This window comes from Anomaloglossus baeobatrachus, chromosome 1, assembly GCF_048569485.1.
Source record: "Anomaloglossus baeobatrachus isolate aAnoBae1 chromosome 1, aAnoBae1.hap1, whole genome shotgun sequence".
Classification (NCBI taxonomy): domain Eukaryota; kingdom Metazoa; phylum Chordata; class Amphibia; order Anura; family Aromobatidae; genus Anomaloglossus; species Anomaloglossus baeobatrachus.
The window spans coordinates 617490404-617503993 of record NC_134353.1 but is presented as its reverse complement, the minus strand read 5'-3'; the positions used below and the strand labels follow the sequence as shown (position 1 = coordinate 617503993).

General features: G+C 45.5%; 1 protein-coding gene across 4 annotated transcripts in view; it reads left to right on the top strand.

The window, feature by feature from the left end:
- LOC142296664 (uncharacterized) overlaps nucleotides 1-9294 on the top strand; it is a 50412-nt gene extending 41118 nt beyond the window's left edge. For all 4 annotated transcript variants that reach the window (XM_075340583.1, XM_075340560.1, XM_075340569.1 and 1 more), the window contains exons 11-12: nucleotides 8872-8930; nucleotides 9001-9294. In XM_075340583.1, the coding sequence (XP_075196698.1) occupies nucleotides 8872-8930; nucleotides 9001-9232 (291 nt within the window). In that variant the 3' untranslated portion in view covers nucleotides 9233-9294. The remainder of the gene's footprint in view (nucleotides 1-8871; nucleotides 8931-9000) is intronic.
- The last annotated feature ends 4296 nt before the right edge of the window (nucleotides 9295-13590 follow it).

The following is a 13590-nucleotide window of genomic DNA, read 5'->3' as shown; positions in this document are numbered from 1 at the left end:
TCTTAATACTTTAGGGGAACCAAACAGAATTCTGGTGGTTTGAGGGGTTGATTCAAAGTAGATTCATTTATTCAAAGTAGATAGGTATTTTGCTGATGTGATGTGGGTTTGAGGGGTTGAATAATAAATGACCCTATGAATAAACTTTTCACAATTTAAAAAAAAAATAAAAAAAGAAATAACATTCTTTTTTTGCTGCAGTGCATTTCACACTTCCAGGCTGATCTACAGTCCAAATGTCACAATGCCAAGTTAATTCCGAATGTGTAAACCTGCTAAATCTGCAGGGGGTTGAATACTACTTGTAGGCACTGTATATTGCACAAGCCCAAAGGGTGGTTGAAAAAATTAAGTGCAGATATAGGTATGTTAGTTAAGTGATTTGCACTATGCCACATAAGTTTAGGGGATGCCATATATCTATATATCTAACATATACCAAGTATATAGTTTTGTATAAGCACACACCCTAACCAGGGTAAAGATATAATATAATATCAGATGGGATATCAAATGGGATATCAAATATCAGGTATAGGAGACATAAGTATATAGTGGATAAAGTAGTATCAACCACAGTGGGGCAGTTTACATGCAGTTTACATGCAGTAACGTAACGATAGATCATGCTCACCCATACAAGTGACAATTCCAGCTGGTAAATGCTGTCCAGGGGTCCGGATGCGCGTTTCGCGTTGGGCTTCCTCGGGGGGCCATACAGAAGCTGTGTGTCAGGGGCTATATATAGCCCGTTATGGCTGCGGGATGAATCTCGCCAGTAGCGCATGCGCAGCGCGAGCGGACGCCGTAGACACATCACAATTTGTTACACAATTTCTTATGAGTATGACAATACCCTATATATGGCTGAAAAATATTTTTGAGGCACAGTGAAAAGCTCATTGTAATGCATTAGACCTATCAGTGTTACACTGACAGTATTGCTTTTAGACCATGCTCTTGGCATGTCTAACAGGCTGCCATATCTGACAGATCAGGAGGTCATTATTTGACCTCCTGCTGTTGTGGCAACCATTGGGCTTCTGTGATTGCATTACAGGGTCCCAATTGGGAGCGAGGGTAAACCTACTCCCTCTCTCAACCTTCTAAATGCTGCCATTGCTAGTGATTGTGGCATTTAGGGGGTTAAATATCTAGGGGCGATGTGTGCACTGGCCCTGGGTCCACCGTGCAAAGACTCTGCTGCAGACTATGGCAGAGAATAAGGGGAATATAAGTGTGCCACTGTAAAAAATAATAGCACAAGTGCAGAGTGCAATACCTCTGTTAAACTCACAGAGGAATATAATTAGAAAATAAAGCAATTCCTCCCTTACTTGGAGGGTGTGTGGAATGGTCTCTGTTAAAGATCACAGAGACAAAAGCAGTGAGTGTGAAATGGCACCTACCTAGGTCCGTTCCTCTAGTGGTGCCAGGAGACGGACAGCAGCGTAAGCCGCACAAAGCTCCTACCTGCATTCGCTCCACTAGTGTGCGAGGACACGAACGACTAGATATGGCACCTGCCTAGGTCCACTCTTTTAGTGGTGCAAAAAAGACGGACAGCAGCGTAAGCCGCACAAAGCTCCTACCTGCGTTCGCTCCACTAGTGTGCGAGGACACGAACCACTAGATATGGCACCTGCCTAGGTCCGCTGTTCTAGTGGTGCAAAAGAGACGGACAGCAGCATAAGCCGCACAAAGCTCCTACCTCTGTTCGCTCCCCTAGTGTACGAGGATACGAACAACTGCCAGACGCAGTATAAGGAACGTTACCCTAGCGGCAACGTCCACCTACGAGTAGAATCACAAGACCCAGCCGGACCATGTGCCTCAGGCACCTGCCTATGTCCGCTCCACTAAGAGGTAAGGATACGGACTGCAGCCGAGGCTGTAAGGTATAAGAACGCTACCCTGTCGGTAGCGCTCACCTAACATAGACAGAGAGATGCCTAGAGGGACGTGCACAGGGCGTCTACCCTCATGCATGAACCAAGAGGACTGAGCGCCGGGCGGCATGCGTCAGGGTCTTATATAGACTCTGTGCCTCATCCAAGATGGAGGACACCAGAGCCAATCCGCTGCCAGAATGACAGCAATGACGTCACGCTGGCCTATCACTGAGCAAAGCGTCACAAGCACATGGCCAGCGACCAATCGGCATAGAAGGTTTCAGAGACATGTGACCACATGTCACAAGCACATGACCAGTGGCCAATCAGCTTAGAAGGTGTCAGAGACATGTGACCTCGTGTCAGCGATGATGTCACCCGCACATGTGCAATGGCTCCAAGATAGGACTTAGTCTCCAGCGCTTGCACATGTGCAGTAGAAAGAAATCCGGTCATAGTCTCCAGAGCCACAGCAACCGTAACAGTACCTCCCCCTCAAGGGCCCCCCTCCCGGTGATGCAGGTAATCGGCAACTAAGTCGGGAGCATGGACAGCCTCCTCAGGCTCCCAAGAGCGATGTTCCGGGCCATAGCCCTCCCAATCTATCAAGAAGAACCTGCGCCCTCTATCCATCTTAGAACCAACTATGGCTCGTACCTCATAGCTAGAGCGAGAGGAATCAGAGGCAGGAGAGTGCACTTCACGAGCGTGAGGTAAAATAGCCGGCTTTAGCAGTGAAACATGGAATTTGTCATGGATCCTAACATGGACGGGTAACTTCAATTGCTAGACTACAGGATTTACCTGTCGAAGAACCTCATAAGGACCCAGGAAGCGAGGAGCAATTTTGACAGAGCTCACTCTAAGTTTCACGTGTTTTGCAGAGAGCCACACAAAATCCCCTGGAGAAAAGACAGGAGCCGGGCGACGAAACCGATCGGACACCGTCTTCATACGGTCCTTAGCTGCTTGGATCTACTCTTGAGTCCGATCCCAAACCTCTCTGGCATTAGTTGCCCAGACGGCCACAAGAGGAGAAGGTGCAGCAGCGGGAAACGGTACCGGTACCCTAGGGTGTTGCCCATTATTGAGTACGAATGGTGTCTGCCCAGTGGCCTCAGCCAGCGAATTGTTAAGGGCAAATTCTGCCCAGGGTAGGAGGGAGGACCAGTTATCGTGGTTCTCAGCAACAAAGTGTCGAAGGTATATAATCAAGGATTGATTGGTACGCTCAACCAAACCATTGGTCTCCGGATGGTATGCCGAAGAGAGATGCAACTCAATTTGCAGAAGGCTACAAAGATCTCGCCAGAAACGGGAAGCAAATTGCGGGCCTCTATCACAAATGATACGATCTGGCATCCCGTGAAGCCTAAAGACATGCTTGAGGAATAGTTTGGCTAGTACCCTGGAAGACGGAATTTTCGATAACGGTACGAGATGAACCATCCGGGAGAAATGGTCCGTAATGACCCACACAAATCTATGTCCCTGTGAACACGGAAGATCACCCACAAAGTCCATGCCTACCACCTCCCATGGTCTATCTGGCACTGGTAAAGGATGCAAGAGCCCAGCCAGTCTCTGCCGTAATGGACGGTTGCGAGCACACGAGTAGCAGGAACCGACATATCTCTTGATGTGGCTGGCTAAGTGTGGACTGGCCACCAATACCACCTCTCGAGTAACTCTCGTGTCCGCCTAATACCAAAATGCCCACCCACCTTTGAGGTGTGGGCCCACGACAGTATATCATTCTGTCGATCAGGCGGCACAAAGGTCTTGCCCGGTGGGATTTGGTCTAACGTCACAGGGGAGAGCGTATGAAAAACCCTGGAGGGAAGGATAAGACGAGGTTCGTCAATCTCTTCCTGGGTAGAAACCATAGAGCGAGACAGAGCGTCTGCCTTGTTATTCTTACTCCCAGACAGATAGTTGATGGAGAAGTGAAAGCGGGAGAAAAACAAGGACCAGCGGTCTTGGCAAGGATTCAGATGCTGAGCGGTTTGTAAGTACGTCAGATTCTTATGGTCTGTATAGACCTGGAAAGGATGTTTTGCTCCTTCCAGCAAGTGACGCCACTCCTCCAAGGCTAATCTCAGGGCGAACAGTTTCCTATCCCCAATGGTATAGTTTCTCTCTGCCGGTGAAAAGGTTTTAGCAAAGAAGAAACACGGCCTTTTTCTACCTGCACCGTTCTTTTGATACAAGACCGCACCAGCACCCACTGAAGAGGCATCAACCTCCAAGAGGAAGGGCTTATTCTCATCGGGTCTTTGAAGAATGGGAGCAGTTGAAAAGTGTCTTTTTACTGCCTCAAAAGCCTGGGATGTCTCAGTAGACCAGACTTTTGGATTAGCACCTTTCTTAGTCAAGGCCACCAAAGGGGCCACCAAAGTAGAGAAATGGGGTATGAACTGCCTGTAATAATTTATGAATCTCAAGAAGCGTTGCACCGCCTTCAAGGAATGAGGTTCAGACCATTCCAGGACAGCAGAGAGCTTCGCAGGATCCATAGCCAGACCCTCTTGTGAGATAATGTAGCCCAAAAAAGGCAAGGATGACTGCTCGAATACACATTTTTTGAGTTTAGCAAACAAAGAGTGCTCCTTTAAAAGGGAAAGGACACAAACGACATCCTGACGATGAGTCTCCAAATCAGGAGAAAAAATCAGGATGTCGTCCAGATACACCACGACGGAGGATAACAGTAAATCCCTGAACACGTCGTTTACGAAGTCCTGAAATACTGCGGGTGCATTACATAAACCAAAAGGCATGACGAGGTATTCATAGTGACCGTCTCGGGTGTTAAAAGCGGTCTTCCATTCGTCACCCTCTCGAATTCGTACCAAGTTATACGCACCCCGCAGATCCAACTTCGTAAAATCTGAGCTTCCCTCAGTCTGTCAAAGAGCTCCGAAATTAAAGGTAACGGCTATTTGTTCTTTATTGTGATTGCGTTGAGACCCCTGTAATCTATGCAGGGACGCAAATCACCCTCTTTCTTCCGAACAAAGAAAAACCCAGCTCCCGCGGGAGAGACAGACTTACGAATGAACCCCTTCTCTAAACTCTCTCTTATATAGGTCGACATGGCCTCCGACTCAGGTATCGACAGGGGGTAAACCCTGCCCTTAGGTGGAACCGAACCTGGGATAAGGTCTATGGCACAGTCATACGGCCTATGGGGTGGAAGAACCTCAGCACCCTGTTTGGAGAACACGTCAGCGAAATCCAAATAGGGTGTAGGTATGGGAGAGAGATCAGTTGATGCAACCGCAACGACCTTAGGTGGTAAGGGAAGACATCGGGACTGACATTTCGAACCCCAACTAATAATGCTGTCGGACTCCCAGTCAATGTGAGGAGCATGAGTCCGAAGCCATGGGAGACCCAGAAGGACGTCGTCTATACCCTCAGGCAAAACAAGAAAAGAAATCTCCTCTATGTGACGCTGAGGCAGGGAAAGGCGCAAGGGAACTGTCCTCAATGTAATGGAGTCAGACAACATAGTCCCATTAACAACACGGACAGGAATAGGCGCCTCTAACATGATAGAGGGAATATTGTGTCTCTTTACAAATCCTGAGGACACAAAAGTCCCGTCAGCTCCGGAATCCACAAAAGCCATAATAGGCCATGTATTTTCAGAGAATGAGAGCTGACCTGGGATACTACACTTAGAGGGTGCAGAAGACGTCTCTAGTAACCCCCCTCTAATGGTTACTAGGCCAGGGAGTTTCCCTGATGACTAGAAAACTTGTTGGCATAGTGTCCAGCCTGACGACATACGTAACATATAGGAGGACCAGACTTGCGTAGTCTGGAGGACGTATGACCTAACTCCATAGGAGTGGGAGATGTTTCAGATGCTGAGCAAGATGGTAGTGGACCCTCAACAACTGGAATAGCCCGATGCTTAGGGCGTGAGGAAGAGACCTCGAGTCTACGTACCCTATGGCGTACGTCGATCCTCGTTGCTACTCTGATCAAGTCCTCCAGAGAAGCAGGGACCTCACGAGTAGCAAGGGCATCCTTGACATAGCCTGCCAACCCTCTCCAGAAGATAGGATTCAACACCTTCTCTGGCCAATCTAGTTCTGCCACCAGAGTTCTAAAAGCAATGGCATAAGAACTAGTGGATAACAAACCCTGAGATTGATCTAAGAGTCTCAGGGCCGCATCATGGGTAACCTGCGGACCCATGAATACCGCTTTAAGAGCATCAAGAAAGTCTTGATGTCTCAGAGTAACCACATCAGAGCGCTCCCATAAGGGAGTCGCCCATTCTAAGGCTTTGTCCTGAAGTAAGGAGATGATAAAGCCTACTCTGGACCTCTCCGTAGAGAAGCGAGAAGAGTTGACCTCTAGGTGTATCTGACACTGACTAATGATACCACGACATGATCTAGCATCGCCAGAATATCTGTTTGGCAGAGCAAGTCGAGGATCATGTGCAGATGTCACCATGGTCTGAGGTTTATCCTCTATACTCTTGAGCCGCGACTCAAGTACTTGTATGTAACGGTGTAACTGCTGATATTCTGCCATAACTGCCAGACCCTTGGCTCAGTCCTAATGTTACGGGGGCTGTCTGATAATAAAACCTAAAGGAATGTCAGACAGTCAGGGTCCACCGTGCAAAGACTCTGCTGCAGACTATGGCAGAGAATAAGGCGATAAGGGGTATATAAGTGTGCCACTGTAAAAAATAATAGCACAAGTGCAGAGTGCAATACCTCTGTTAAACTCACAGAGGAATATAATTAGAAAATAAAGCAATTCCTCCCTTACTTGGAGGGTGTGTGTGATGGTCTCTGTTAAAGATCACAGAGACAAAAGCAGTGAGTGTGAAATGGCACCTACCTAGGTCCGTTCCTCTAGTGGTGCCAGGAGACGGACAGCAGCGTAAGCCGCACAAAGCTCCTACCTGCGTTCGCTCCACTAGTGTGCGAGGATACGAATAACTGCCAGACGCAGTATAAGGAACGTTACCCTAGTGGCAACGTCCACCTACGAGTAGAATCACAAGGCCCAGCCGGACCATGTGCCTCAGGCACCTGCCTATGTCCGCTCCACTAAGAGGTAAGGATACGGACTGCAGCCAAAGCTGTAAGGTATAAGAATGCTACCCTGCCGGTAGCGCTCACCTAACATAGACAGAGAGATGCCTAGGGGGACGTGCACAGGGCGTCTACCCTCATGCATGAACCAAGAGAACTGAGCGCCGGGCGGCGTGCATCAGGGTCTTATATAGTCTCTTTGCCTCATCCAAGATGGGGGACACCAGAGCCAATCCGCTGCCAGAATGACAGCAATGACGTCACACTGGCCTATCACTGAGCAAAGCGTCACAAGCACATGACCAGCAACCAATCGGCATAGAAGGTGTCAGAGACATGTGACCACGTGTCACAAGCACATGACCAGTGGCCAATCAGCTTAGAAGGTGTCAGAGACATGTGACCTCGTGTCAGCGATGATGTCACCCGCACATGTGCAATGGCTCCAAGATAGGACTTAGTCTCCAGCGCTTGCACATGTGCAGTAGCAAGAAATCTGGACATAGTCTCCAGAGCCACAGCAACCGTAACAGTCAGGTTGTACATCTGTGTTTAACCTCTACTGGTTGAAAACAGCAGATTTTAATGATTCTCTAAATTTACCAGGGGTATGGAAGTGAATTTTAGTACCAACCTCAAGCTACCAGCTACTCCAGCTTGTCAACAACAACTCAAAGGTTTAGCCAGTTATGCCTTTGTTGGGGTAAACACTCTACCGGTGTCCTCAAGTTGCCTGCTCCTGGTCTAATGGATATGGATCAAGTGCATGCATGAAAGAATTGACACCAAAGAGTCAGATGTGAATCTCTTCTTGATCAGAGAATGGCACGGCTTCAACTGCCTTTATTTTAACAGAGCGCCAGTTTATATAGAATAAGAAAAAGGACGTGGTTAGCTCTACAGTGGGCATGGTCTGATGTGTCAACTGATGGTGGGTCGGTCAGTGGGTTGGGCCATGGGTCAATAAGTGGGTTGGTCCGTGGGTTAGTCCATGGGTCGATCAGTGGCTTGGTCCTCTTCTCCCATCTGGACATTCCTTGCATATAAGGGCAGGGTGTGAAGAACAGGAAGTGGCAGCCATCTTAGATTTATGACACATGGTGATACATCTGAACAGGCTAATGTAAAGAGAAACGATTTTATCGGACATACTTCCCACAATCCTCTACGTCTCAAGGTTAATTAAGTATTTGATCCAATGGCCATCCTTAACACTTTTCTACATAGTAAAAAATAAGGTATAAAGATGTAATCTGTCCCTACTGGGGGTGAAAAGACTGGTTCAGTCAGACTTTTACCTTAGATATTTGTGACAGCTGCTTTCCTTGTGCCTAAAGTACCCCAAATGTGTTCATAAAATGTGATGTTTTTAGAACTTTAACTGTACACCAAGGGATTTTTAGCAACATTTTAAATACTTCTTATTGAGCTTTGCTTATCATGTTCAGAGCCACCGTTTGGCATGTTTGGACCATAGGCAGCCCAAGTCTACTATACAGTTGGCTTGGCATATTTAACCCAATTGCCATGTCACATTTAAGCTGAATAAATTCTTATATCTTCGTAGTTTGCTCATTGTTGAAGCTGGATGTGATCATTTTACTTGTCACAGCTACCAAACTAATTGAATTGGGTTTTTAATTGAACAAACAATTTCTATTTTTTGAATATCTATTTGTATTGATCAATATATTTGTGGATTCTGGTATGTGTGTGGATGGTATAGCAGCCACACTTGGCCACACTCGAGATTATTTACCTATATAAGTTCTAGTTCCTTCCTGATACCTGTGACAAGATAATTCTAGGAATACTGTACTGGATATTATTTAAGAAGACCAATAAACCTGATTATTGTATAATGTGTGAATACCATCTTAATGTCTAATAATCTGTACATTCTGTAATTTCAGGATGAGGAGCAGCTGTTAAAGTCAGAACAACAGGAAAAATTGGGCTTTTTGGGACTAAGGTGAGTTCTACTCAGTTCATTTACATATTATAATGATCCTCTACTTCTCTCTAACATCTGTTTTTGGCAGGTTGCTGTGTACTACAATATTGAAGATTATGTGGTGTAATACCAAGGTTCTCTTCTTCTCTGGCTTCTTCATTCTTTTGTTTCACTACCTGTTAACACTCAATCAGGGTAAGGAGCCCGGCTTTCTGGGATGGTTCATATTGAGTGTCTTCTCTTCAGAGACAAGTAAATGGATCCAGCAAACTTTGCATCCGTATTTGCAATATATAGGTTCAGATGGCATGCCCACATAGTTCTACAACTTGAAGCCATTCTTCAAAATGTTTCATTGCAAATGTGCTAAATAAAGAAATTCAACAACCTTTTGGTCCAAAGTGGAGATGGCTTTCCAGAATTAGCTTTAATCTAGATTATTATTATCATTATATGTTCCCACAAAATACAAATTTAGCTACTAAAATATTTATATAGAGAATGTATCGCCTTTAAAAATTATAGCATTTTAGTGGTGTAGATACTGAAAAATTGACATATGCAAAACAGGGTCCACCTATGGCATGGCCAATGTCTCCATGCACTGTTACACCCTCCAATTTGCATATCAAGCGTTGTTCTTGAAATTGACTGACAGTGCACACTTTCGCTAAGCAAGGGCATACGCAAATCTCCAGATCTTCTCTGAAGCCACTTGCTTACTACACTTCTATGTGTAGAGAGCAATGCCCCAAATGGGCCAGGAATTGAAGATCCGAGCTTGTCGGTACCCATGTAATAGGTGAGTGGTGCCCCCATGATGTAACTGTGCTATGTCTTGTGTATTTACCATTTACTGTTGAATATTATAAATGTATGTTTTGATATTTGAGTGTTTTAGAGAACAGAGGGTTCTGGATGTAGCAGAGTTAGAACTATTTATCAGGTTGTCAAATCCTGCCATCTACAGTGCTGGCCAAAAATATTTGCACCCCTGCAATTCTGTCAGATAATACTCAGTTTCTTCTTGAAAATGATTGCAATCACAAATTCTTTGGTATTATTATCTTTATTTATTTTGCTTGCAATGAAAAAACACAAAAGAGAATGAAACAAAAATAAAATCATTGATCATTTCACACAAAACTCCAAAAATGGGCCAGACAAAAGTATTGGCACCCTTAGCCTAATGCGGGCTTCACATGGTACGATCTATCGCACGAGCGATCGTACCCGCCCCCGTCGTTTGTTTGTCACGGGCAAATTGCTGCCCGTGTCGCACAAAGTCGTTTAACCCTCGTCACACGTACTTACATGCTGAGCGACGTCGCTGCGGGCGACGAACATCCACTTCCTGAAGGGGGTGGGACATTCGGCGTCACAGCGACGTCATACAGTGGCCGGCCAATAGAAGCGGAGGGGCGGAGATGAGTGGGATGTAAACATCCCACCCACCTCCTTCCTTCCGCATAGCCGGCGGGTGCCGCTGGACACAGGTAAGTTGTGTTCATCATTCACGGGGTGTCACACAGTGCGATGTGTGCTACTCCTGGTATGATGAACAACCTGCGCAAAGTAAAATAAACAATATTTTAAAAATAAACGAGGAGTACACAATACCCAATTTCTCACCGATTTGCGATCGCTCGTAGGTGTCACACGGGATGACGTCACCAATGAAGCCAGATGTGCATCACGAAAACCATGACCCCGACGATCTATCGCACGATAGATCGCTTCGTGTGACGCCCGCATAATACTTGGTTGCACAACCTTTAGCCAAAATAACTGCAAACAACCACTTCCGGTAACCATCAATGAGTTTCTTACAATGCTCTCCTGGAATTTTAGACCATTTTTCTTTGGCAAACTGCTTCAGGTCCCTGAGATTTGAAGGGTGCCTTCTCCAAACTGTCATTTTGAGATCTCTCCACAGGAGTTCTATGGGATTCAGGTCTGGACTTATTGCTTGCCACTTTAGTAGTCTCCAGTGCTTTCTATCAAACCATTTTCTAGTGCTTTTTGAAGTGTGTTTTGGGTCATTGTCCTGCTGGAAGACCCATGACCTCTGAGGGAGACCCAGCTTTCTCACACTGGGCCCTACATTATGCTGCAAAATTTGTTGGTAGTCTTCAGACTTCATAATGCCATGCGCATGGTCAAGCAGTCCAGTGCAGAGGCAGCCAAGCAATCCCAAAACATCAGGGAACCTCCGCCATGTTTGACTGTAGGGACTATGTACTTTTCTTTGAATGCCTCTTTTTTTTCCTGTAAACTCTATGTTGATGGCTTTTTCCAAAAAGCTCTACTTTTGTCTCATCTGACCAGAGAACATTCTTCCAAAACATTTTAGGCTTTCTCAGGTAAGTTTTGTCAAACTCCAGCCTGGCTTTTTTATGTCTCGGGTTAAGAAGTGGGGTCTTTCTGGGTATCCTACCTTATAGTCCCTTTTCATTCAGACGCCGACGGATAGTACGGGTTGACACTGTTGTACCCTCGGACTGCAGGGCAGCTTGAACTTGTTTGGATGTTAGTCGAGGTTCTTTATCCACCATCCGCACAATCTTGCGTTGAAATCTCTCTTCAATATTTCTTTTCCTTCCACATCTAGGGAGGCTAGCCACAGTTCCATGGGCTTAAGGGTAAGACCATGTCAATTGTTTTTGCCATTTGGGTTTTGCACTGCAAAGCTGAGTTTTTTACCAAAGTTCTGCCACAAAAAGGCTGCAGTTTGAACTACATAGTGCGGTTTAGAAAACCAATTCCCATAGACTTTGCTTGAAAACCAGAACACATCCATTTTGGCATTAAACGCTGCAGTTGATAAAGCAGCAAAAAAGCAGGTAAAAAGCAGGTAAAAAGCAAAGTGCATTCTTACCCTAAAACTTCTTGATGACACTGCGCACCGTAGACACAGGAACTTTCAGGTCTTTGTAGATGGACTTGTAGCCATGAGATTGCTCATGCCTCCTCACAATTTGGATTCTCAAGTACTCAGACAGTTCTTTGGTCTTCATTCTTTTCTCCATGCTCAATGTGGTACACACAAGGACTCAGGACAGAGGTTGAGTCAACTTTAATCCATGTCAACTGGCTGCAAGTGTGATTTAGTTATTGTCAACACCTGTTAGGTGCCACAGGTAAGTTACAGGTGCCGTTAATTACACAAATTAGAGAAGCATCACATGATTTTTCAAACAGTGCCAATACTTTTGTCCATCCTTTTTTATATTTGGTGTGGAATTATATCCTATTTGGCTTTATGACAATTTTTTTTTTTTTGCATTGAAGACAAATTAAATGAAGATAATAATACCAAAGAATTTGTGATTGCAATCATTTTCAAGAAGAAATTGAGTATTATCTGACAGAATTGCAGGGGTGCCAATACTTTTGGCCAGCACTGTAGCAGTCGGGTTATCCAGCAGTAGAGCGAGTTGTAAAAGAAATGTTAGATAAGATAGGGTTAAAGTAGTAAAAAGGAGGAGTGATAGATGACAGGGCGTATGGTGAGGAGAGGGAGCACCAGAGAATGTCAGTCGAGAAGAGGGTTCAAAGTGAGAAGATGTGGCCTCAGTGCTAGGGCTAGTCAGGGAACCCCAAGGTAACCTCTGCAGCTTTGGAGCCTGCAGTTCACCATGGTGGGCTTAGAGAGTCGTCCAGCTAGAGAAGCTGTTGAGGCCCAGAAGCGGATGAAGGTGTGTGGTATTAGAGGAAATGATGTGCAGATCCCAGAGTATTTCGAGGTCTGAAATAGCGGGGGATAAAATGAAGAGTAATACACCACAAAGAGAGAAAGGAAAGCCATGTCTGTCATAACGGTGTGAATAGTAAAAGTAACCAAAACTGGTTGGCTCTGTTCACATTGTTGTATGTTATTTTTAATCAAAGGCTGTTGGATGACATGTTTCAAACCATTGTTCTTATTAATAGTGTGTTGGTAAGAGGTTTAGATGATTTTATTATTGATTTTGGATTGGGATAGATTTTGTAACTGCTCATTAAAGTTTGGGGAATTTAGTGACATTTTTAGTTGTACTTTCATGCACAATCCACCTAAAATAGATGTTGTATTCACATTAGTTTGGCAAGCACAGGATATATGTATTACAACATGAAAACAATATATGTACAATAGTATCATCTTTTAAAGTAGTTACCACTGCTATGTTTCTTAAGAAGGCAGTGGTAAACCTGTTAAGGATGGACCACTACTTTTGGGTGACTGATGTGTTCTTGCCTCCCGGACTGAAACTTGCCAAACTTGCAAGCTGTCTTCTTCTAGGGACATTCAACACAAGCAGAGCCTACCTAGATTCATTGAGACTGGACTCTAAATTCAAGATTTGAGAAGCAATGCTGAAGGAAGAAGGTGGGTGGGATGTTTACGTCCCGCTCATCTTCCCCTCTCCACTTCTATTGGCTGGCGGCTGTGTGACGTCGGTCGCTGTGACGCCGAATGTCCCTCCCCCTTCAGGAAGTGGATGTTCGCCGCCCACAGCGACGTCGCTCAGCAGGTAAGTACGTGTGACGGGGGTTACCGACTTTGTGCGACACGGGCAGCGATTTGCCCATGACGCACAAACTACAGGGGCGGGTACGATAGCTCGTGCGATCGCACGATAGATCATATTGTGTGACGCCCGCATTACACGAGCATATGAATTGGACGAATGCA